Raw genomic sequence first — 26,729 nt, 5'->3', positions numbered from 1 at the left:
ATTATTATTTTAAATTAAAACTGTACTTCCTTCCACCTCTTCATTTCCCTGTACATGGAAAATTACTAGAACAAGACTAGATTTATAAATTATTTATGTTACTTTTGACGATACAACCCTAAAAAATGCACCCAGATTATGGTCTCTAAATACTCTTTACTACAAAAAGGAAACAGCTTTTTGAAGAAATGACTGATCCTCAGCCTGGGCCAGGAAATGTATAAGATGATTCAGGAATATCTTGTCCTATCAGAAATCTAAGATTCCTAGGGTTACGTCAAAAGGATTCAAGAGTCAACTCTAAGGGGCTTCTACCAGTCAAACATTGGACAATTAGAACATCGATTAGAATAGCAACGGCAATGGACAGACACATGGCTTGTCTCTAAATCCAAAAATTCATAATGATATTTAAAAACTAACTCATTGGTCACCTATGAAAGACAGTAGGAAACTATCTCATTATTTTGGTAACTGACATATAAATGGGAAAAAACAAACAAGCAAACAAACCAAAAAAACCCAAGCACTTATCCTGTCTTCCCTACAAGAATTGTACTTCAGGGTAACCAAAGAGCTGATGAAGTAGAGACATTGCAGCTATAAGCAATGCAAAAAAGCTACCGGTTTGCAATCCTTAATGAAATAAAGGATCTAAATGATGCTCATCAGTGGTTGTTAAGATGAGCAGAAGACCTAGATATATGATATGCTTCTTGATGAAAGTATATGACCCTTCCTAAAATGTATTCTTACTAACCAACGAACAAATCTGAATATGATCCAAAAATGTAAGAAAAAGGCAGGCTGGGTGCAGTGGCTCATGCCAGTAATCCCAGCACTTTTGGAGGCAGAGGCAGGTAGATCACCTGAGGTTAGGAGTTCGAGACCAGTCTGATCAACGTGGAGAAACCCCATCTCTACTAAAAATACAAAATTAGCTGGGCATGGTGGCGCATGCCTGTAATCCCAGCTACTGGAGGGGGGCTGAGGTAGGAGAATCGCTTGAACCTGGGAGGCAGAGGTTACGACGAGCTGAGATCACACCATTACTCTCCAGCCTGGGCAACACGAGCGAAACTCTATCTCAAAAAAAAAAGAGAAAAGAAAAATGGCAACCCAGGGATGCAACTAGAAAAATCCAGACTACGGAAAAACCCTGTAGGATAAAATATCAATTTCTTCAGCAAATAAATTGTGCATGGTGTGTGTGTGTGAAGGGGGGAGTTTGAGGGTGTGAGTAAACATAAGCCAACATATTCCTTATTATTATTATTAGTAGTAGTATTAAGTTCAGGGGTACAAGTGCAGGTTTGTTACATAGGTAAACTTGTGTCACGGGGGTCTGTTGTAAAGATTATTTAATCACCCAGGTATTAAGCCTAGTAACCATTAGTTATTTTTCCTGATCCTCTCCCTCTTCCCACCCTCCATACTCTCCGATAGGCCTCAGAGTGTGGTGTTTCCCTCTACGTGTCCATGTGTTCTCATCATTTAGCTCTCATTTATAAGTGAGAACATGTGGTATTTGGTTTTCTGTTGCTGTGTTAGTTTGCTAAGGATAATGATCTCCAGAATGATTTATATTTCTTTGGGTATATACCCAGTAATGGCATTGCTGGGTCGAATGGTATTTGTCTTTAGGTCTTTGAGGAATCAACACACTGTCTTTCACAATGGCTGAACTAATTTACACCCCCACCAACAATGTATAAGCATTTCTTTTTCTAAAGAGACTTAAAAGACCTAATCAATCAACCATAAAATATGTGGCCCTTATTTGGATCCTAACTCAAAAAACTTAAAAAAATTGAGACTGGGGATTTTAAAGACTGCCTGGATTTTTGACGATATATTAACTACATATAATTATATCTACATATGACAACTTATATATAAAAGCATAAATTTTCTTAAGGGTGACAACTGGAATATTACAAGCAAAATGATACGGTCTCTAGGATTTGCTTCAAAATATATGTAATGTGGAGGCAATGTGTGAGAGTACAAATGGGTTCATTTATTCTATGTATAAATTACCTTGAATTTTTTTCCAAAGTAAACAATCAAAAAATAAAATACAAACACAAAAACCAAAGTCAGTCTATTATTAATGCCTCTTTCTTGTCTGTAATGCAGATAATATTTCATATCTTCCTTACAAACATGCTGTAAAGATAAATGAGTTATTTGAAAAGTGCTTCATCTGAAGTCCTGTTAATCAGGAATGAAGACAAAATGTTGGTGCTAAGAACAAGTTTTAGACTTTATATACACTCTACTGACAAAAAAGGATACCTTCATATATATGACAAGGAATGTTTGAAATATGTAATCCATAGCTATAAGTTAAACCAGCCATGAGGTATGACTAGTATCAGTTTAATGTAATTATTTTAAATTTATATTAATTAAATCAGATGTAAACTCCTGCAGGAAAATGTTTGAAAAATTATTTTTGTTATATTTACTTTTAAAAATCTGAATAGTTGATATGATTAGATATTAAGGAAACTAACATAATTGGATTAAAATCCCATGTGCTCCATAATAATTCTGCTTTCTAGGGTCTATGATAAATATAATAGCTAAAAAGTATTTTCAAAACAATTTAACCAAGGTCTACTACAGTAACTAGTGTTATTGACTTGTTTAGTACCGATTTTATTAAAATGAATGATGTATATGATATTTAAAACAAGAAAAGGCTTGATCTCAAAGACTCACAATTTTTTTTAACCATCACACTCCTCACCCTACTGACAACAGATAAAGCTTTGGTTAACAAAATGCTTTCTATAATGTGTAGGAAATTCAGTTAAGTACCTGTTACTGAGAATGTCTTGCTCAAGAACATTCTTGTGAAGTTTTCTGAATTTGAAGCAATCACTTTGAAGTAAATCACCCTTTCAAATTTGGATTGAAAATAGGAGGGGAAAAGCTTTTAGGCTTTTCTTCCCTTAATGTGACTATTTCCACAGATGGCTCCCTATGAAAATTAATGAACTAACTTAGCCTTACAGGAAATGCCATTTAGAAGGACAAGAATTATAGCTTAAGAACAGATCCTGTGATCTAAATAACAGAACTATTATTTATATACCTTAGCAACTGTGAAATTTATGTTTTCAAACAATTTTTAAAGTAGCATTAAGGAAAATTATTTTCATGAGAAAAGAAGACAACCAAAAGACAAAAAACTCTGATTTGTATTTAATGTTTAACATTATTAAGCTTAAAGATCTTAGAGATCAACCATTAGAAATATACTAAAAACTAAAAGAGAAACACTATTCTTTTTTCTTGAGACAGAGTCTCACTCTGTCGCCCAGGCTGGAGTGCAGTGGTATGATTTCAGTTCACTGCAACCTCTGCCTCCCAAGTGCAAGAGATTCTTCTCCTGCCTCAGCCTCCCAAGTAACTGGGACTACAGGTGTGTGCCAACATGCCTAATTTTTTGTATTTTTAGTAGAGATGGGGTTTCATCCTGTTAGCCACGATGGTCTCAATCTCCTGATCTTGTGATCCGCCCATGCTGGCCTCCCAAAGTGCTGGGATTACAGGCGTGAGCTACCGCACCCAGCCGAGAAATACTATTCTTAAAAGTTTTATTTGATCCTTACTTGCTGTATCAGAAAATACCAAACTGGCTTTTATCTTTTGTTTATTTTAGAATACATTGTTCAAGACGACCCTGGGCAACATGGTGAAACTCCGTCTCTACTTTAAAAAAAAAAATTCTGGGGTAATTAAAACTTTTAGGTAAATAATAGTTACGGGTCAGTAGCTATCCATTTTGTAGGCACTACCAACAGGGCACAGAGAAAACTTCAAAAATTAGCCGAGCATGTTGGTGGGTGCCTATAATCCCAGCTACTCGGGAGGCTGAGGCAGGACAATAGCTTGAACCCAGGAGACGGAGGTTGCAGTGAGCCAAGATCGCGCCACTGCAATCCAGCCTGGGCGACAGAGCAAGACGCCGTCTCAAAAATAAATAAATAAATAATTTAAAAAAAAAAAAAAGAATATACTAAAAAGCTGGGTATGGTGGCTCATACTTGTAATCCCAGCACTTTGGGAGGCTGAGGCAGGCAGATTGCTTGAACCCAGGAGTTTGAGACCAGCCTGGGTAACATGGTGAAACCCTGTCTTTACAAAAAATATAAAAATTAGCTAGGTGTGGTGGCATGTACCTGTAGTCCCAGCTACTAGGGAGGTTAAGGAGGGAGGATCCCTTGTGTCTGGGAAGTGGAGGCTGCAGTGAGCTGTGATGGCACCATTGCACTCCAGCCTGAGTGACAGGGCCAGACCCTGCCTTAAACAAACAAACAAAAAACCAAAAAGAAAATGCTAATAACATGTCTCCCTTACAAATGTGCAAGGTAAGAAAAACAATCAAAACATCTACCTTAGAAATTAAAAACCAAGTAATTTAAAACATTGAATAGATTAAAAACCTACGAATTTATCACTATATGAGACAGTGAAGGTAGGGCAGAGAGGAAGATAACACTCATCTGCTACCCCTGGAGAGATAATACCAGCTCCAATATATATTACCAATACCAATGCAACACCAATACAGGAGACCAACTTCTTACCCTGAAAATTGGCAATTAATATATCAAGTATTTATCCCGCCTTTTCACAAGAGACTGTAATTCACCCCTAGTTTATAAGAAAAACTTCTTCACAAAAAGAATGCCAAAAGGAAGGACCTATGTAGAAGGAAAGTAGTATGAGAAAATCACCCAGAATCTCCTGTGTAATAACTGATTTAGGGGCAAAGACAATCACAGGTGGCTAAAACCATTATGTGAAAGACTGTTAGGAAACCAAGACAGTCACACAGTGCTAAAGCGTCTCCTCACTGACTGCTTGCTAGTTGTAAAGAGGGAAGATTACTTTATGTTGGAGAGAGGGCATCACCAGCAGTGGCGACAACCTGACATCATGAGCCTCCTAATGGGAGGCTCTATAAAGTACTTGTCTGTCATCAATCATAAAATCTTCTAATAACAATGTTTTACATAAACACAATCAAGCCTCTAGACCTCATTTACAAATCAGAAGAACTGCAGGGGATGCATAATCCCTGAATAATCCTGGACTGAAGACCTGAGCTAAAAGGCCATTTTGGGAAAACGGGAAAATCTGAATATGGATTGAATATTAGGTGACGTAAGAAAATTATTTTTAATTTTCTTAACTGTGATAATGGTATTACGATTATGTATATATATGAAAGGCCCCTATTTTTATTAATAGGAGTTACATGTTGAAGTATTCGGGAATGAAGTATCATGATATCAAAGTCTTAAGTTCAAATGGGTCATCAAAAAATATAGATTTAATCAAAGAGATAATGTAAATACGACAAAATGTTAACTGCTGAGTCTAGGTGGTATATACATGGGCCATCAGTATAGTTTTTTTTTCTTCAACTTTTCTGTACATTTGAATCATTTTGTAAGTTGAGCAAAAACAAAAATTACTTTAAAAGGAAAAATAATTACATAACAGTCATGTTTTAGGAAGTAACAAATATATTTCTTGACTGGAATAGTGCTTGATTTTTTGAATAAGAAGATCAGTGAATTCACTATCAAGTGGGAAGTTTTCAGGTGAATGGAAAAATTCAAAGGAAGCCTGAGGTACAAGTAAGAACTACAAAGAGAAAAAAGCTTCTAAAGAGAAAAACACAGGAAACCAACACTGGAGAAACTTAAGATGGCAATATTGCAAAGAAGGAAAACAGAATACTTTGTCATCAGTTTTATCTTTGAGATTAACAACTAAATTATATTTTTTATAATCTATAATAATAATAAATATATCTTTCCAACATTAACTCTTATTTCATGTTCTAATTTTAAAATGCTCTTTTGTACTTTAGATAGAAGTTATGTACAATGGAAGAGATAGTTGAGTCATCAGTCATCAAGGTCAAATGTAGCTCACATTGTCTCCAAATACAAGGCTAAATCTATACAAATTAATAAATTAATAATTTTCCTGTGATATGTAATGGCCAATTGTGGAAGAAACACTAGAATTTGTAAGTCTGCTGATTTCAGTCATCTTAACAATGGCACTGATTGACTACAAAATCTCATTAGTCACCTGGCCATCAGCCTTTATTACCACAAGGAAAAGTAAATCAATTAAAAAAGGTCAATTCAGTCAGGCCATATAAACATTGTCACCACTTTTCTGGAATTAGATCCTTGTCATCAGACTGAAAATACAGACACACTGATTACAATAACACAGTTTTATTATAAATGTTCTCTTAAATTTAAATCATAAAGTTTCCACACATGTCTAAGCCATCGCCTATAAGTCTACTGTGGCTTCATGCTCAGAACTTCATTTTACAACTACTTTTTAACTTTCAAAATTGATTTACAGTGATAACGAAGAGAGGCAAAAGTCTAATTCTGCCTTCCAAATCTAGTGTAGCAGTATGCCTAAGAGGAAATAGCAAAAACAGTCCATGAATTTTTATCTATTTTTTCCTACTCATTAGGAAAAGGGTGAGCCATATAATTTTCCTTACTAGTTTGGAAAGTTCTATCCGATCTCTAAGTCTATTTCTTCACTTGTAAAACAAATACTATACCTGTAAAACAGGGCTGCCATACCTGCTTTGCCTATCTTAAAGGGCTGAGATAAGGCGAGTTGAAGTCCTTCTAGACTGTCTTCAAATAAAACAAATGACTTTAAAAATATCATTTGTTTAGATTACATTTTAATTTATTTTATGATTGAATATTCTATGGTATAAAATAGAAGAAAAAAACTAGGATTTCATTTTTACCCCTCAGCTATTTAGTAAAAGTCAAATCAGACATAATCACATATATAGAACTTTTACCAAAATTATTTAAGCTGAATCTAGTGAAATAATTAGTTACATATAGATTTGGAGAAATTCTAAGAAGAAAACTGGCCTGGACTTTAAAAAAAAGTCAATGTAATGAAAGGCATAAATAAATAAAGACAGAAGGTGAAGGGCACAATTTAGATGAAAGGAATCCAAGGAAATGCTGACCAGATGCAGTACATGATCCTTGATGAGGTCCTGGATCAAACAATAAAGAAAAATTAGAAAGGATATTGTGGGGACAATTAGAGCAATTTCTTTTGTATATTAGATAATAAGTATCAACAACAAACTTTTTGAGCATGACAATACTATTATGGTTACGAAAAACTGTCCTTGGTTTTAGGAGAAATATGCTAACATATTCAGAGAAGAAATGTTATTTGCAACTGATTTTAAAATGGTTCAGAAAAAAATTTTAACTACAGAGAAAGCAAATGTGACAAAATGTTAACAACAGCTGAAGAGTCTAGATGAATGGTATACAGGTGTTCATTATTCTGTTTCAGTTTTTCCATATGAAATTTTCAAAAGACTGAAGTGTGAAAAACTGGCAGGAAAGACAACTCCGCACAAACCAAACAAAATAAAAAGTTGGCAAGTAACGAAAAAAGCATGTCAATTTTTCATTAATAAAATTATATATTTCAAAAACCTACTTTTCTAAGCCAAAACAGATTCATTATAATACTGAGGTATTATGTCCTTATTTGTTTTGTCAAAACAAAACAGTTTAAACAAAACAGTTAAATTAGGTGAATTTATATAATAAAAAGTCTCACTAAAAGACTTCCTGTAGGTAAAAAGCAATGTAATTTCTAAAAGCAGAATAGAAATAATAGACAAAAATGTTATTATTGGAAAACATCATGAAACTAAACTCAAGTCTTTATAGATTAGTAGACTGGTACCCACAGGTTTTCAGGAATACAACTATTATATAAAAGGACATACAACTTTACATTCTTCTTTAAAGGATAATTTCTTTTTTTTTTTTTTTTTTTTTGTTGAGACGGAGTCTCACTCTGTCGCCCAGGCTGGAGTGCAGTGGCGCGATCTCGGCTCACTGCAAGCTCTGCCTCCCGGGTTTACACCATTCTCCTGCCTCAGCCTCCCGTGTAGCTGGGACTACAGGCGCCCACCACCTCGCCGGGCTAGTTTTTTTTTTTTTTTTTTTTTGTATTTTTAGTAGAGACGGGGTTTCACCGTGTTCTCCAGGATGGTCTCGATCTCCTGACCTCGTGATCCGCCCGTCTCGGCCTCCCAAAGTGCTGGGATTACAGGCTTGAGCCACCGCGCCCGGCCAAGGATAATTTCAAAGACGAGGAGAACAAATGTGATGCCTCATGTTTCATCACACACTTCAACCACGCCAAAGACAAGCAAAGTAGAACAACTAGAAACAATTAGGGGCAGCCTGTAGGCAAAAACCATGGTATTTCGGTCTAGAAATGCAATTATTCTAGAGTAGGAATGCTCTAAAAATTGAGGAAAGAAAAATCCTCTAATCAACACTAGACTTGAATAATAGACAAAGCTAAATTTAAGACCGTGAAATAGAAGAAACTAAGTCTGCGTTATATTGAAAAGTTGTCCTATAGGATTCTAGATGAAAAAACTGTAGCTAGATTTCAATAGTCTCCTTTGTATCAAACCACTATATATATGAGACGGAGTCTCGCTCTGTCGCCCAGGCTGGAGTGCAGTGGCGCGATCTCGGCTCACTGCAAGCTCTGCCTCCCGGGTTTACACCATTCTCCTGCCTCAGCCTCCCGAGTAGCTGGGACTACAGGCGCCCGCCACATCGTCCGGCTAGTTTTTTTGTATTTTTTTAGTAGAGACGGGGTTTCACCGTGTTAGCCAGGATGGTCTCGATCTCCTGACCTCGTGATCCGCCCGTCTCGGCCTCCCAAAGTGCTGGGATTACAGGCTTGAGCCACCGCGCCCGGCCGGTACTACTTTTTAAATGCAGTATAAGCACTCAACTATTCTAAATGGACTGGCAGGCTTTTCTATTCTGACACAAGATTGGACAATTGCCCATCAATCCCATAAGAAATCAGAAAGTATAGTCAAGAATGTCTTTTTATGGCTTCATTTGAATACTAACTAGAAAGAGCATCACTATAACATGAGCTTAAACAATTAAACAATTTATGTTTAATCTCTTAAATTCATAAAAAAATTAAATATACTGTTAATGCGGAGTTACATTCTCTGCTTTAAAACCTATTTACTGGTATAGATGTCCATTACTATGTTTTCTTAGGAAATATACATTTTCTTATAACAGATAAGCTCTAATAGAAAAACAGAAACAGATTAAATTGTATTTATGAAGTAATCTGTTTTTACCAGTGCTTCTTTTATTTATAAGACAACAACAATGTAAACTGCACATACAAAAACAAACTTCCTAAGATGTATCTTTTTTTCTCAAAATAGCATTTCCTTTACCTTGTTAATGGGTACTACCAAAGCTGGTTCCACTTTAGCTTCAATTTCCTCTGGACTGTAAAAACAATAGAGTTTACCTCCTCGCAAAACACAATACAGCCTTCTCCAGCTAATCAGACCTTTTACCATTTGCTGGAAAAAAAAAAAATCAAGAGACTATCAATTTTAAGTTATCACTTTAAATTCATCAAAATACTTATCAAAGTTAAATTATTTAGAATTTTTAAAATGTGATAGAATTATCCATTAATTTGATATACAAAAGGTCCATTGCTCCAAATCCAAGAGTATGTTAATATCAGAGAAGAAAAGTTTGGAATTAAAGGCATTAAGTGAAATGGAGGCAACGATCACCACCTAACTTTTACACACATAAAACCATAGATCAATGGTGTTTTAGAAAAGCTAGTTGATTAAAAATTAGTGCTTAGAATTCTATTGCAATTCATCAAATGACTCAGGAAAATTATAAAAACAATTCTGTATGTTCAAAATATTATTTTCCCTTACTGTTCTCAGAGTATCGGAAAATGTCAACTACCCTGTAAGAATGCAAATTTTCTTTCCTCCTAATGGAATCTTTTAGAAAAAGCTATTGATTCATTGAAGTTCACAATTAATTATTTACTGAATATAAATAACTATGGTTATAAATAAATCAGGAGTAGGTGGCACAGAGGCAGCTCTGGAAGCTCCGAGTCCTAAACCGTGCCAAACGCTGTCTGCCAGAAAGACCTTTATGCAAAAGGTGTTGAGCAGACCTCATCAGTTTCCACAAGGAGCCCTCTGTTGCTGATTATCCTGTTCCTGCTATTAATGAAGCAGAGGAGCATGGAGAGGTAGCACCTTAGCCATCAACATTGCAGTAGATCCCTCTCTGCCTTGTCATTCTTTTCACCCCACATCCCCTACAGTTTATATCTGATAACATTTAGAAAACTGACATTTAAAAAAAGGCTTAAAAAATACTTCTCAGTATCAGAAGGTGAAACAACTGCCAGTATATTAAGATTTAAAGTAGAGCTACAATTGTAGGATATTTAAAGTCCTCTAACCTGCTGATTAAGAAATCCTGCAAATGCATCCTCAGCCATACAAGCTGGCTGGGCAACTAGTCGGCAGCACATGTTGCCATATAGGGGAAGCCAAAATGAAGACTCCTCTATTTAAAGGAGAAAGAAAAAAAATCAAGTTATAAATATAAGTTTATTTAAGGTCATCATACATTTTGATTTTTCTCTTTTTACAATTTTGTTTTGCTTTGTACAGAACATATTTTAGAATTACTTTTATGTAAAGATTCATCCTACCCAAATACTAGTGCCATATTTAGTGAGAAAATCAAATATGAGAATAGAAAGGACAGGATAATATTATAACTGATCATTTACAGCATGCTACCACCTGAATAAATATGAACTCTTTAGTCTCTTGTTTGATTTTAATTATTCAATGAAAGTTGTTCAGAGAATATATGATCTAATTTAATATAAAAACATTCTAATAAAGTAATTTATGTTTTTCAAATTCTAATTTTTGCTCTGATTTTCATTATAATAATTAGAACGGTGATCCTCCGGATGAAACATTATTTCACTTTGCGAGGCTGAGGCAGGCAGATTACTTGAGGTCAGGAGTGAGATCAGCCTGGCCAATATGGTGAAACCCCATCTCTACTAAAAATACAAAAATTAGCTGGGCATGGTGGTGCATGCTTGTAGTCCCAGCTGCTTGGGAGGCTGAGGCAGAAGAATCGCTTGAGCCCGGGAGGCAGAGGTTGCACTCCAGCCTGGGCAACAGAGCAAGACTCCATCTCAAAAACAAAGCAAAACAAAAACAAAAAACATTATTTTAGAGAACTTAAGATAACTTAATCAACATTTTTGGCCCTTCCTCCTCCCCTTCTCTTGCTGAACAATTCAGTCATAAGCCATTAGGTAGAGACCCCAACATAAACATCTGTGCCAAGACTGGAGAAGGAGTTATGGTGTGCTAGAAAGGGATGATGGAGACAGACAGGCAGAGTGAGAATGGTGAGTAGCAGGGGCTGCCTGCAGGAGGTATCAGCAGCTGAAGGGGCTGAGAGGGTGATGACACTGGGGCGCAGCCTAGATTTGGGACTCTAGCTTGAGCAAGCAGGGTAAAAGAGGTATGCCTGGGAAGAGGAGCCTGACATCGAACATTAGAGCCCAATGAATGAAGAACTAGTCCAGATTGAAGGAAAATTAAAAAGCACGATAATTAAATGAAATATATGATTCTGCACTGTATCCCTCTGCCATAATGAACATTATTGGGATGATGGGCAACATATTGAATGGACTCCGAGGATTATATGGTGGTAATGTGTTAGTATTCATTCCTTGACTTCGAGAGTGATGGTGATGTAGCTGAATGTCCTGATAGTAGCAAATATGTATTAATACATTTTGGGGTATGGACTATCATGTAAGCAACTTGCTCTCATATTTTTTTGAGAAAAAAAAGATCTTGACATTCAAGTTGAGTATGGTAATGTGTGCCTGTAGTCCCAGCTACTCAGGACGCCAAGGTGGGAGGAGTGCTCGCATCCAGGAGTTTGAGGCCAGACTGGGTGATATACCGATACCCATCTCTAATTTAAAAAAAAAAAAAAAAAAAAAAAATCTTGACATTCAACTTGCAACTTTTCTGTAACTTTGACATTGTTTAAAAAAGTTCTTTCAAAAAAACATTAAGATACTCCTTTAATGAAGATACTTACCTGTGTACTACCTATCTATATGGAGGAAAGCATTAAATGATTCTAGGCATCAGAGTATAAATAAAAACCCAACATATGGCCCTTAGTTCACACTGGACCACATAAAAATGATTTTTAAAGTTTTCGCTGTGCCCTGTTGGTAGTGCCTACAAAATGGCTAGTTACTGGCCATAACTATTATTTACCCAAAATTTTTTTTTGTAAAAATAGTTAATATATACATGCAAGGCAGCAAAGGTTTGTAGTGAAACCAAGAAGTTTTAAACTTACCTGCCCAAGATTCTACTATAGAATAGCACACAACAATGTTCTGAGACTATTCAAATCATTTTTATTAATACATTTTTAAAGCTGCTATATTTTAGAAATAAGGGCTTAATCTGGGAAAAATGAATGCACAAGCATAATACATACTATTCCAAAATGCAAACACAAATAAACAAAAGTTATCTTTCCTAAAACAGGCAGCAAATGAAATAAAAACTCTGTAAAAGCATGTATTTCAGTAATACATCTGAAATTAACTTTGTGATTTATAAGTTTAAAAGTTTGAAAGCAAACTTCTTTATATAGGCAATCTCAGATTTATGACTAGCTTATGTCCTAAATATCTGTAAGTTAGTTGAAAAGTACATCATAAAGAGTCAGAAACATGAAGGATACAAAGCATGCAAAAAGAACTAAAGTTACACAACAGCAGAGGCAGTTTCAAATTAGATAAGTGAGATTTTGTCCAAACTGATGAAACATACCAACAACGTAAAGAAGCTCAAGAAACTCCAAGCAGCATAAATAAAATCTACACCTAATTACACCATGGTAAAATTTTAGAAAACCAAAGGCAAAAAGGAATAAAAAGATTACACTCATAGTGGTGATACACTGGCAAATTATTTACAACATTTATAATAAAATAATAGAAGCCAAAAATATTGGAATTATATCTTCGATATTCAACAAGACAAAATTAAAACTGCAGAATTAAGAAACATCTTCAATAATGAGGCAAAATAAAGCCACCTTCAGATAAACAAAAAGAACAAGAAGTTTGATATCAGCATAACACACTAAAAGAAATTCTAGGGCTTATACTTCAAGCAGAAGGAAAAGTATCCCAGATGCAAGGCATAAGATACAAGTAGTCATAGAAACATATAGGTAAATCTAAGTATTAAATCTATAAAACATCTTGCTAAAAGAAAAAAGAATTACAATATATAACAATAGCACATAGGTTAGGGAAAAAAGAGTTTAACTGTTCTAAAGTCCTTGTATTGTCTGAGAAAAGCACAAAACTATTGTTTAGTTTTTAATAAGTATGATTAATAAAATTTTTAGGGGTAAATTCTAAAAAATGAGAAAAAGGATGTATAACTTTAATTCAAACAAGGAAAAAGTGCCTTAAAAGGCAAGAAAAAAATAACTATGTAATAGGTGAGACAAATAGAAAACACAGGTTATCATAGACTTAAACCCAAATATACAGCTATTTGATATTAAATACAAAAGGACTAAAAGCTTCAGTAAAAAAAAGATTATCAAATTAGAGAAAAATTAAAATCCAATATAATGCTGTTTGAAGAGGCATGTTTGTAACATAAAAATAAGTACAGTGTGAGGTAAAAGAAGAAAATACACAATTAAACACTTACATGAATCAAATAACAAAGGTTCAAATTATATACAGCAAAAATAGATATAACTATGGGTCGAAAAATCCACAATCACAGAATGAGATTTTATCACACCTCTTGTAGTAATATGGAGTATATAGATTACAATCATTACTCCTAACGAATAATTAACAAATATGGAACACATTGGTGAATAAAACTGACTAATCTGTTACAAGAATGAGAATTAAAAAACAGAGATGGTACAGAAACCAAGTATCAGGAATGGAAAAGAGGGAACAACATTACAGAGGCTGCAGAAAATTAATAGATATAAGGACATAATAGAAAATTTAATGCCTATAAATCTCAAAGTTTAGATCAAATGGGTAGGTATCTATAAAAACATAACTTATTGAAACTGATCCAAGAAATAGAAAAGTTGAGGAACCCTGTAACTATTAAAATAATTAAATAAGTCTAAGAGATAAATACATATTATCATACAATAAGATACTGTAAGTAAGGAAAAGCATACACACTGAATGATGAACAAAAAGCAAATTACCAAGACAACAAGATTCCATACCAAAGTTCAAATTAGGCAAAATTATATTATTTAGGGAAGCACACAAAGATGGTATTAATAAAACCATAAAGAAAAACAAGGATGTATATACCATAAAAATGGAGACATATGTACACCTAGGGTAACTGAGGGAAAGGAGTGGTAGTAATGTTCTGTTTCTTGATATGTTCTATTTCTTGAGACAGGGTCTTGCTCTGTAGCCCAGGCTGGAGAACAGTGGCACAATCATACCTTGCTGCAGCCTTGAACTTCTGGGGTCAGGCAATCCTCCTACCTCAGTATCCTGAGTAGCTGGGATTACACGCACGCATGACCATGGCCAGCTAATTTTTTTCTTTATTTTTGTAGAGATAGGGTCTCACTATGTTACCCAGGCAGGTCTCAAACTCCTTGGCTCAAGTGATCCTCCCATCTCATCCTCCCAAAGAACTGGGATTACTGGCATGAGCCACCACACCTAGCTTCCTAACTATTTTTTAAACTATGTATTTACATTTCATGAACTATTCCATATTTTTAACATACTTTCTCATTGTGAAACAAAAAAATTGATATAACATTATCAATCTTATCAGTACAGAGCCATAATCCTTACAACAGTAAGTATAATTAGGACATTTACCACATATTTTTATTTATTTGCTTGGAGAAAATGAACAAAAGTAAATAACCCAAATCATACTTCCAAACTGCCTTACCAGCACTGCTCCATATTTTTCATCACGAGTAAAATAACCTGGGAGAGTGGCAAGTGCTCATGCTAAGTTTTACCAATCTTCTTAATGACCTAACTCCCTTCTTCAGTTTCCCATATCTTTATTTTGGATAAACTATAACTACCACTACCATCCAAAGAGAAAAAGGTTAAAGAACTCTACTTTCTCTTTCTTATATTCTCTGCTTCCTACTAACAGAAAGGCTGGCTTCCTTGATTTCAAATTTAAAAATAAGTCAGGTCTTTAATTTCCAGCTAGAAAGTGGTGAAGTCATAAATTCCAAGTCAAAAACAAGGATTGAGCATACCCGAGACCTTTCTTTTCCCACTAAGCCTTGCAAACAAATCTCAGCGTAGAGAAAGGAAAATAAACTTTTCTCCTTTGGGGAAGAGGGTCAGATATATTTGAAAGAACCAACAGAATCACTTATGTCTCCATTATTTAAGCCGATATCCACTTGAGGGGAACACACTATAATTAGAAATATAGGCAGAATATATGTAATAAGTAAAATATATACTATACTTACCATTTCCATTAATAGACAGATTATGGGTCTTGAAACTATCCTCAGCACTTTCCAAGGTTAGGGTAGTGTGAGCTAGCAAATTATACTTTACACCACTAATAGTAAGAAAGAAGACATGTTTTAAGTATTTTTGTATTTCTACTACTACACAAAATATTTGTATGTTCAACAACAAATAACAAACAACCTGATTTAAAGATAAGCAAAGAACTTGAATAGACCCTTCCTCAAAGAGAGAACAAGATCCAGCATTACATTCTGATGCACTACATTTCTCTAAAGACAGAAATGTCTATTTCTCTTTTATTGACAAATGGTCAACAAAACATAAAAAGATGCTCAATATCATTAGTCACTGGGGAAATGGAAATCAAAACCACAATGAGATATCACTTCATATTCATTAAGATTAGTAAAACAAACAAACAAACAAACAAAAACCAGAAACACATGTTAGCTGGTATGTGGATAAACTAGAACCCTTGTACATTGCTGGTGGGAATGTAAAATGATACAACCTCCATGGAAAACATTTTGGTGGTTCCTCAAAAAATAAGAAATAAAATTACTGATCCAGCAATTCTACTCTGATATACACCCAAGAGAACTGAGAGCAGAGACTCAGATATTTGTACACCCATGTTCACAGCAACATTATTCACAATAGCCTAAAGGTAGAAGAAACCCAAGTGTCCATCCAGGGATGAAAGAATCAGCAAAATGTGGGGTGTGTGTGTGTGTGTACATACACATACATATACATAACGGAATATTATTCAGCCTTAAAAAAGAAGAAAATTCTGACATACTACAACATGGATGAATCTTGAAGACATTAAGCTAAGTGAAATAAGCCAGTCACAAAAGGACAAACACTATATGATTTCACTTATAAGAGGTACCTAGAGTAGTGAAATTCATAGAGATGGAATCTAGAATGGTGGCTGCCAGGAGGAAAGAATAAGGAATTAGTGTAGGGTGGGTGCAGAATTTCAGCTTGAGCAGATGAAAAACTTCTGGAGATGGAGGGTGGTGACGGTTGTACAATGTGAATATACTTAATGCCTCTGAATGTATACTCAAGAATGCTTTACCACAAAAAAAATTGAGATATTACAGATGACATTTTTTGATGATACAAGTTATTGATTTAGCAAGTTTATCTCTATATTTTGTCAATAAAAACCTGCAAATTATTTGTTTTAATTCACACAAATGTTTCTCTGAAGGGTCCCCGTTCATTTGTTGTTGTGTGTTTTTTTTTTTTGACTCACTGCAAGCTCCGCCTCCCAGGTTCATGCCATTCTCCCGCCTCAGCCTCCTGAGTAGCTGGGACTACAGGCGCCCGCCACCACGCCTGGCTAATTTTTTGTATTTTTAGTAGAGACTGGGTTTCACCCTGTTAGCCAGGATGGTCTCGATCTCCTGACCATGTGATCTGCCTGCCTTGGCCTCCCAAAGTGCTGGGATTACAGGCGTGAGCCACTGGGGTCCCCATTCATTTAATAAATATTTACTGAACACTTGAAATGTGCCAAGTCCAATGCTAGGTGATGGGCATTCAATGGTAAACAAGATCCAGCATTACATTCTGATGCAGGCAGAATGAAAAAAGAGTAGGCATAGGAATAAACCAAATACCAGCATTTGCAAGTTGGAATGCAACTTTTTCTATGAAAGAAACAAAGGAGATGAGAAAACTGAGGACCTGTGGTAGGTAGGTGAACTGGGGAAGGATTTTCTGAGGAAGTGACAGTTATCCAGTCATAAAAGAATCTAGCCAAGCAAAGAATGCAGGAAAACATTCCAAGCAGAGTGAGTATGTGCAAAGGGCGGGCTGAAGGAAAACCAGTGTGGCTGGTGCACAACAGGCAAGCAGCAAGCATGGTGCAATGCAAGGCTGGAAATACAGGCAGTGATGAGCTCACCTGGCGGCTCTCTGTGCCCTGGAAGAGGGGTGGATTTAATTCTAAATATAGTAGGAAAGTTGATAAAAAGTGGAATGATAGGGTCTGATTTACATTAATTTCCCAGGGACAGAGGTTGTCTTCTTGACCAAACTCCAGCCACACTCCTCTGAGTCCTTTTCTCAACTAGGCCTCAACCTGGCCCTCTAAGGACCCGAACAATCACTAGCATTGTTTCTTGCAGCTCAAAGTTGCATCACTAACATGTCTTCTTAAAGTGCCTGCCTGAGAAAATTCAAGGCTGACAAAAGAACTTATTGTTTGTTCCAGCCAATAGCTGAAAACAGTGCCTTTGTCTTTCAGTCTCTGTGGGAGGGTAGGAGACTAATTTTGATAAATACCAGCTAGAACACCCAGGTGGGTTCCACATGGACCAATCCCCTCTTCTCACTATCTGGAACTTTTCACTTAGCTAACTCTGAGTCTGACTCAACCTCTCCCAATTTCCTTATTCTCCCTTTAAAATGCCCAGTCGCCTCTACACAAATCAAAGTTTAGTGCAGTTCATGTGTGACTCTTCTTACTGTAATAGCACATTACTGATTCAAATCTGTCCTTACCACTTTTATTAGCATCCAGCTTTGTTTATTTTTCACAGAATGAATCTCCTTCTTCTGGTTATCTACATCAGAGATTTGAGGGTTTTATCTATAGTGTGAGAACATGGAGGACTTCATTACATTCATTCCATTTTTTTCCATTATAGTTCCCTTTGTGGTACTTATGTTAAAATAGCACTCTTACCAAAACACCTAGAATTTCTCATGATGAATTTCATATTCTGGCACTTTGTGGTGATAAAAAGTGAATTTATGTTCAGTAACAACTGTATTTTCTGTCTTTTTTTTTTTTTTTTTTGAGACGGAGTCTCACTCTGTCACCCAGGCTGGAGTGTAGTGGCGCGATCTTGGCTCACTGCAAGCTCCGCCTCCCGGGTTCACCCGATTCTCCTGCCTCAGCCTCCCGAGTAGCTGGGACTACAGGCGCCTGCCACCATGCCTGCTTAATTTTTCGTATTTTTAGTAGAGATGGGGTTTCACCATGTTAGTCAGGATGGTCTCGATCTCCTTAACCTCGTGATCCGCCCACCTTGGCCTCCCAAAGTGCTGGGATTACAGGAGTGAGCCACCACACCCAGCAACAATTGTATGTTGTATGCTAGTAATCCTAATTGTTTTCATGATTTTCTTGATTTTTTTTTTTCAAATCAGTAAAATCTCAAAACATCAATGAGTATATTAAAAGAGAGAGAGAGACAAAGAGAGATATAGAAGACAATGATGTCTGACGACAATTTATATTAATTGTGCTAGGTGTTATGTTTCATACACCTCCTTTGTTTCTTACTAAATCTTTAATAAGATTTCTGTATTACAAAGAAAAAATATGCATACACTTAGTAAGTATGCAACGTATGCATGCACTTCAATAAATAACAGCATACTCCATAGACTACTATTCCCTTGGAGAATGCTTCTTGGCTTTTACTATATAGTCATTACAGACCAAAGATAACTCTCTATACCCAGTGTTTTTGGTCAATGTTTATATACGAAAATTTATGTTTCTGTCTCCATATTTCAACATAACATTTTAAACAAAACAATGCATGAGTGTATTTTTGAGTTACAGTTCTGAACTGGTATAATGTCAGACTCACACTTAGGCTTTTCAAAAGTTCACTATGTATCAACAAATCTCTGCTGCTAGAACTAAAAGAGGGACAAGTGGCCATTCTCTGCTATTATTCACTTATTCTGAACAAGTTTCTACAGTGTCTTTTACAGTAAGCTCTTATTTTTCACTATTGTTCACAAAATGAATCCCAAAGAAGTTGAAGTATTAAAACTGTGGAGAAAGAACCAAAGTAGGCTGGGTGTGGTGGCTCACGCCTATAATCCCAGAACTTTGGGAGGTTGAGGCAGAAGTATCGCTGGAACCCGGGAGGTGGAGGCTGTAGCGAGCCAAAATCATGCCACTGCACCACAGCCTGAGTGACAGAAAGAGATCCTGTCTCAAAAATAAATAAATAAAAAGCAATCAAAGTAATTGAGAACAGCAACTACAATGGAAGAGCAAATGTGATTACACACGAACTGCCTACTAACGTTCGTATGAGTTGTTTGGTTATCAGGGTTCAATATGTTAAGCATTATCCCAACATAATAATTTGTCCCTGATAAATGAGTTTTATGGAACTATATTTTAGAAAACTAGATAGGAGTTTTAAATTGATAACACATTATAATGTTTCCCACTTAAATAATGGGACGTAGACTCACTGTGAGCACTTTAGGGCAGAATATGTTATTTTCAAGAAAAGATTATTGACAATAAGTGGGGTTGCCTGCATTTGCCAGGCACTGTTCCAGGTGTTAAAACTACAATAATCAATGAAATGGGGGAGAATGTATAAATATGTAAACATACATTTATGTATTTATCTACTTTTCCTGTCTTATACAGAAAGAAAAATATATATCAGGCCCATGAAGCTAAGTAAAGCATGGTGAAGGAATTAAGGTGAGGGGAGACTGCTATTTCAGATGGCCCAAGGAGAAGAAGGCCTATTTGCAAAAGTAACACTTGAGTGAAAACCTGAAAGGAAGAAAGGAGCCACAAGAAGAACAGAAGGAAGAGTATTTCAGGCAGAGGACAATACATATAAAGGCTAAGGTGAGTACATGCTAGGTGTGTTTGACAAACAAGGAGGACAGTGTGACTGGAGTAGTGAAGGAGGCAGAGTGATTTGAGATGTCCAAAAGGTAAGTAGGGGGCAGACAGACAGTCAATACCACAGTCCTGGTGGGGCATGGTAAGGAACAGTGGATTTGGAGTGAAATGTGCAGCAAATGGTAGGTTCCGAGCAGAGTCATGTACTATGATCTGACTTGTATCAAAATTAAATGATCCCTCTGGCTGCTGTGTGGAGAACAGACTAGAGAGGCCAGGAGTGAAAAATGGAGACACTGACTAAAAGGTTACTGAAATTGACCAGGCAAGAGCTGTTGCAGGCCTGGAATAGAATGGTGGTAGTAGGGTGGCGAGAAGTGGTTCAGATTCCTGATACATTCTCTAAGTTTCAGTGCAAAGACAGGATGTGAAAGCAAGGAAAGAATTAAAGACATCTCCAAGGCCTCTGGTCCAAGCAACCAGAAAAATGGAACTGTTATTAACTGAAATGAGGCTGACTGAGAGAGAAACAGATACAGGAGGTAAGAATTCAGTTTGGGGCAAGTATGTTTGAGATTGTTTTTGATATCTAGATGCATTATTTGAGATTGTTTTCAGTATCTAGATGCATCCAGGCAACTGGATATATGAATCTGGAGTTAGAAGAGGAATAGGTATTGGAGATATAAATGTGGGAGTTATCAGTATATACATGAAATTTAATGAAAGTTAGGTGAAATCCAAGGACCAAATACTGGGACACAAGCACTCCATTAAATGAAGAGCAATGAACAAAGGAGACATGCAATGAATAAATGGTTACTGAGGTCGAAGAAAAATCAAGAAAGTGTCATTCTAGACGGCATATAAAAATAGTATTTCAAGGAGAGTGATCAATTGTGTTAATACCAAAAGGTCCAGGAAACTGACAATCAAATGTGGCAACATTAGATCACTGTTGACCTTGACGAGAGTAGTTTCTGTAGGACGGGATGGAGGTAACATTAGGTAAGCCAAATGAAATAGTTCAATAGAGAATGGTAGAAGAGGAAGTGGAGATAGGAATATAAAAAATTATTTTCCAGGAAGGATAGTTAAAAAATTGAAGGTATTTCAGCATGCTTATAAGTATACAGAAATGGTGCTGTACAAAAGTTGGTGATGTAGGATAGGAGGGGAGGAAACATACAGGAGCCTACTGTGAGTGAGATGGGATCTAGTGCACGAGTAGACAGGCCTTAGATGAGGTGAAGGCAGGTCACAAGAAAGGAAACAGCAAACACTGAGGCAGATGTGGGTAGGCTGGCAGGTTTGGAGGATGGAGGATATTTAAGTTCTCTCCCAATTACTTCAGTAATATCAATGACATATGAAACAAAGTCATTAGCTATGAATGAGGGGCAGAGAGAGGATATTAGCGGTTAGAGAGGAGACATGTGAAATACTTACCTTGAAGAGAGGTAAAGTAGAAGACTGTAGAAACAGAATTGCTCAGTCATACTGAGAACCCAGAGAGGATGTGGAGAAATAGGAACACTTTTACACTGTTGGTGGGTTTGTAAACTAGTTCAACCATTATGGAAAACAGTATGGTGATTCCTCAAGGATCTAGATCTAGATGTACCATATGACCCAGCCATCCCACTACTGGGTATATACCCAAAGGATTATAAATCATGCTGCTATAAAGACACATGCACACGTATGTTTATTGTGGCACTATTCACAATAGCAAAGACTTGGAATCAACCCAAATGTCCATCTGTGGCAGACTGGATTAAGAAAATATGGCACATATACACCATGGAATATTATGCAGCCATAAAAAAGGATGAGTTTGCGTCCTTTGTAGGGACATGGATGCAGCTGGAAACCATCATTCTTAGCAAACTATCACAAGAACAGAAAACCAAACACCGCATGTTCTCACTCATAGGTGGGAACTGAACAAGGACATCACTTGTACTCGGGAAGGGGAACATCACACATCGGGGCCTATCATGGGTGGGGAGGGGGGAGGGATTGCATTGGGAGTTATACCTGATATAAATGACGAATTGATGGGTGCTGACGAGTTGATGGGTGCAGCACACCAACATGGCACAAATATACATATGTAACAAACCTGCACGTTATGCACATGTACCCTAGAGCTTAAAGTATAATAATAAAATAAAATAAAAAAGGTTAGGGATTATGTATCTCAAGTAAGACCAGGAAGTATAACTGTGTTTTTCTCTTGCTTCTTCATCTATTCCTCATGAGTACGAGTGCACAGGAACTAAAAGTAGGAGTTAACCAAGGTTGGAGTTTTTCCAAGGAAAGTATGACAAGAGAGATGCTAGGAAAGGATAAAACAGTAAATTATGTATTCTAAGCTGGAGTCAGAGTACTGAAGGGAAGAACCTGGAAATGTGGGAGATGGTGGAGAGAGTGGGATACCTACTACAAAGATTACAGAGGATATGCAATTACTAGTAATGACAAGATCTAGAATGCAATCACGGGGTAGATGGCTGAAATTGAAAGAGGACAAAATTACTGGGGCAAGGTCATGAAACCGAGAGGTCAAGGTATTACATGGGCTAATACTTGTATTATTCTTAACACATGTATGTTAAGTCTATCAAGAAAAATATCTGAAATGGTAGGATACAGAAAGAAAGAGAATGAAGACACCTTTAGGTCTTATTTTGAGGACCAACACTGTAATTTATTCTCATTGACCACTAAAAAAACTGGAGTAGTCTTCACTTTAGGAAGAGTCATTTCAATATACTGTAGAATGTTAAACACTGCTACTAGTGTGCACAAGAAGGAACTATGTTATTCGCTGCATCTGTACTGGGTGCACTGAAGAGATGGCATGTTTAGAAGGCAATTTATGTGGCAGAATTGACTAAAATTATGTGATAACCAAACTATATGTTTACATTTTTTTCTTGGGCCTTAAGAAATGATTGTGACTGAGACATCTTTTAACTACTTTAAGGTTAATATGTAAGACATTTACCTCTATTTCCAATGAGTGACACATAACAACATGAAAAAAATTATTGATAGCCTCCTCTAAAAACAGTTAAACTATGATATAGTCAACTAACAGATAATGTGGCCAACAAAATGATTATGTAAAGACTGTAATAAATTCTGAAGAAAGTTGAATGTGCAGTATAATTATTATCTAAATATCCCCAAAACCTAGACATTTAAAAACCTGAAAGTAAAATATCAGCTCAAACTGATAAGAAGTATTTGGTTTAGAGTAAACTATGACTAACTTTTTTTCCTTCTAGGTTCTATTTCCAAGTTTCTATTATTTTTCTTTTTTTCTTTTTCTTTTTGTATTTTGAGACGGAGTCTCGCTCTTGTTGCCCAGGCTGCAGTGCAATGGCACGATCTCGGTTCCCTGCAACCTCTGCCTCCTGGGTTCAAGTGATTCTCCTGCATCAGTCTCCCAAGTAGCTGGGATTACAGGTGCTCGCCACCACGCCTGGTTAATTTTTTGTATTTTTTTTTAGTAGAGACAGAGTTTCACCACGTTGGCCAGGCTGGTCTCGAACTCCTGACCTCAGGTGATCCACCCACCTCAGCCTCCCAAAGTGCTGAGATTACAGGCATGAGTGACTGCACTGGGCCTATTATTTTTCTAACAAAATGATTAATGTGGTTAAGTGGTAACAGGATGAAAACCACCCCTAGGAATCAACTGCATGCAAAGCACTGTCATACTTCATCTCTATGTGCAGTTTAAGGCACTTTGACAAGCAACATCTTTTTTAAGGTTCCAAAAAACTACTAGAGATAGGCAGGGCAGATATTTTGTTCCCCATTTTCAGATGAAGAAACTGATGTTCAGAGAATGTAACTGACTTGCCTGTAGCTAGCAAGAGGTATACTGGAAAGAGAGCCCCAGTGTATCATATTGGCTTTATAACTCATTAAGAAATAGTTTAAGATATTTTTTCTTTTAAAACAAATAGTGACTAAATTTTACTAAACTGGAAGAATTTTGAGTGCAGGGATCTATTAACCTTTGAATTTACCAAATGACATAACTGCTGGATAATCATTTCTACAATGATTTAATTAATTATGTACAATAGTTGAGTAACTCCTTAGTTACGTTTACAAACTGTATTATCTATCACATCACCAAATCTTTAAGTCTCGTTCCTCAAAACATAAATAATCCATGTATTCTGAACAAGTGTTAGGATACATGTTTCATAACTTTAATCATATTTAAGATGTAGTATTAGTGGCTTATTTTTAAGAAACAATACATCTTTTGTCAAGTAAATAATCATTCTGAAGTTTACCAGTTTTCACAAGATGATTGTTTAGAATGATGTATAGTTAAAGAATAATGTACTAAATAGTTATCAAGGAGCATAAAATAGTTAATTCAGCTATTAGATGCACTGGGAAAGTCTGGCTAAAGGAATTTTAGTAAGCTAAAGTCTACAATAAAATGAATAAATGAATCTTATCAGGGAGCATACTAAAAATTACCAAAAATGTTCACTGTCTTCTTTCAGATCAAACAATATTTTATGGTATTTCAAGTTGCTTCATTTTTAAAACATGACTAACTACAATGCCAGTGCTTCCAAAACCAACAGTGACCTCACTTTTAAAACATTCTTGTCAGGATAACATTTTCTTTCTAAAACATTACACTCATTCCTTTTAGCCAACCCTAATATTGAGTTCCCAAAAGTTTAATCAGCTACATTTTTTTTCTATCAAATAGGCCAATTGTTACAACATTTTTTTGGAGGAAAGGGAATGTTATGAAAAAAAATGGCTGCTTTAAATGGTAGTCTAAAAAATGCACTCTTGTCAGGAAGAACGGCTATATTTGGTCACATGTCATATTACTAGGGAAAATTTTATCATTTTATATGTGTCCATTTTGGTTAAAGACTAAAATCTGTATTAGAAATCTTCACATTGACCTAGATCACTTAAATACACAAAATGATCTCCTTATGCATCCTGAATTTTAAACTCCTACCATGGTGCTGAAGTGGTCCAGTTAAGGAAGCATCAGGTAAGAGCAGTCCTGGGCTATGAGTTAACCTAGCAGACTCTAGGGTCATACTACAGTATCAACAAAATGCTGGTATTAGAAGGACATGATTTGTGAAATGCTATAAAAGGTTTTATTTTATCTTTTAACCAACTTTAATGGTATCAAATAAACAAATGGCATGCAAGTTTCAAGGGGGAAATGTTCATAAAGAAAATTAGTGTTTGGATTCAAGAATAAACCAAATAGAATGAAAAATTCTGAACAGGAAAATAGATACTCCAAGATAAATATGCCTGTCTAGTAAAAAGAACTTAATGCACAAAAATTTATTCTCAAAAATTCCTCTAGGCTTCAAAAAGAAATATAGATTAAATATGGTTTTCTTTTTTTTCTCTCTCTCTCTGTCTCTCTCTCTCTCATGGCATGATCACACAGCTCACTGTAGCCTCAACCTCCCAGGCTCCGGTGATCCTCCTACTTCAGCCTCCTGGGTAGTTGGGACTAGATCTGGGCTGGTTTTTTGTATTTTTACTAGAGAAGGGTTTCACCCTGGTGCCCAAACTGGTCACGAACTCCTGGGCAATCTGCCTGCCTCAGCCTCCCTAAGTGTTGGGATTACAGGTATGAGCCACTGCCCCCGGCCTTAAATATAGTTTCTAACATCATTTAAATGATCTCCTATAAAATTATAAACATAAATGAAAAAATGTGGCTACATTTTATAATCCTATGTCAAGTTTCTAAACCGTGAAGTTTTACCATGAGTTTAAAAAAAAAAAGGCCTAGAAAAAGCACTGGTCTGGGACAGTAAAAATAGTAACCATAATGGTAACAAAGCTTACTATAAAATGCTTCCTTTATAAACCAAATCCATGAAGTATCTTATTAAATCTCATAATTATCCTATGGAATTGAGATATTATTATTTATTATTATTACAGAAGGAAAAACAAAAAGAGAGTAAATTAATCTCTCGGGTCACAGAAGTAATAAATTACAGAAATTAAAAATTGAGTATTCGTGGCCATACAATGAGGTTTTAAACTATTTAGGAAGTACATTCACTGTTTTTACATGCTGTAAAGGTGCATGAAACTCCAGAAATGTTTCTGAAAAGCTTTCTAAAAAGAAATGATTGTGTATGAACATCTTTGCCTTTGCCTTTCATATGAGAAAGTGAGGGAAAAAATGTAACTTTTCTATCATACAGTGCAGATGGATAAGAGACACTACTGGCCCTGTCATTTTTAAAACAGGAGTTTTGCTACTTAAAAAATGTAAAAATTATTGAACTGGGTAATTATCTCTAAGGTCTCTTTCTGCACTAAAACCTGTTTAAACCTGGAAATAGAATTGTTTATCTAATCATCAAAAAGAATTAATTCCACCACCTTATGACTGAATTAAAGTACCTTCCAGCAAATCCTTGATATAATATTAATGCAGAAAAGTTTTAAAGATGGTCTAAGATCTAAGAGAAGAAAATGAAAGGTCTCTTGCCTCCTTTTAAATGACATT

At 35.9% G+C, this 26,729-nt stretch overlaps 1 protein-coding gene across 1 annotated transcript in view; it reads right to left on the bottom strand.

Annotated features, from left to right (window-relative positions):
* RTKN2 (rhotekin 2) overlaps positions 1-26,729 on the bottom strand; it is an 80,753-nt gene that overhangs the window by 11,305 nt on the left and 42,719 nt on the right. Inside the window, exons 7-9 of the mRNA XM_011944105.1 lie at positions 15,534-15,628; positions 10,399-10,505; positions 9,344-9,475 (exon numbers count right to left, since the gene is read on the bottom strand). Of these exons, the coding sequence (XP_011799495.1) occupies positions 9,344-9,475; positions 10,399-10,505; positions 15,534-15,628 (334 nt within the window). The remainder of the gene's footprint in view (positions 1-9,343; positions 9,476-10,398; positions 10,506-15,533; positions 15,629-26,729) is intronic.

Source organism: Colobus angolensis, unplaced genomic scaffold (assembly GCF_000951035.1).
Source record: "Colobus angolensis palliatus isolate OR3802 unplaced genomic scaffold, Cang.pa_1.0 Scaffold226, whole genome shotgun sequence".
Classification (NCBI taxonomy): Eukaryota; Metazoa; Chordata; class Mammalia; order Primates; family Cercopithecidae; genus Colobus; species Colobus angolensis.
This window is presented reverse-complemented; position numbering and strand designations above follow the sequence as displayed.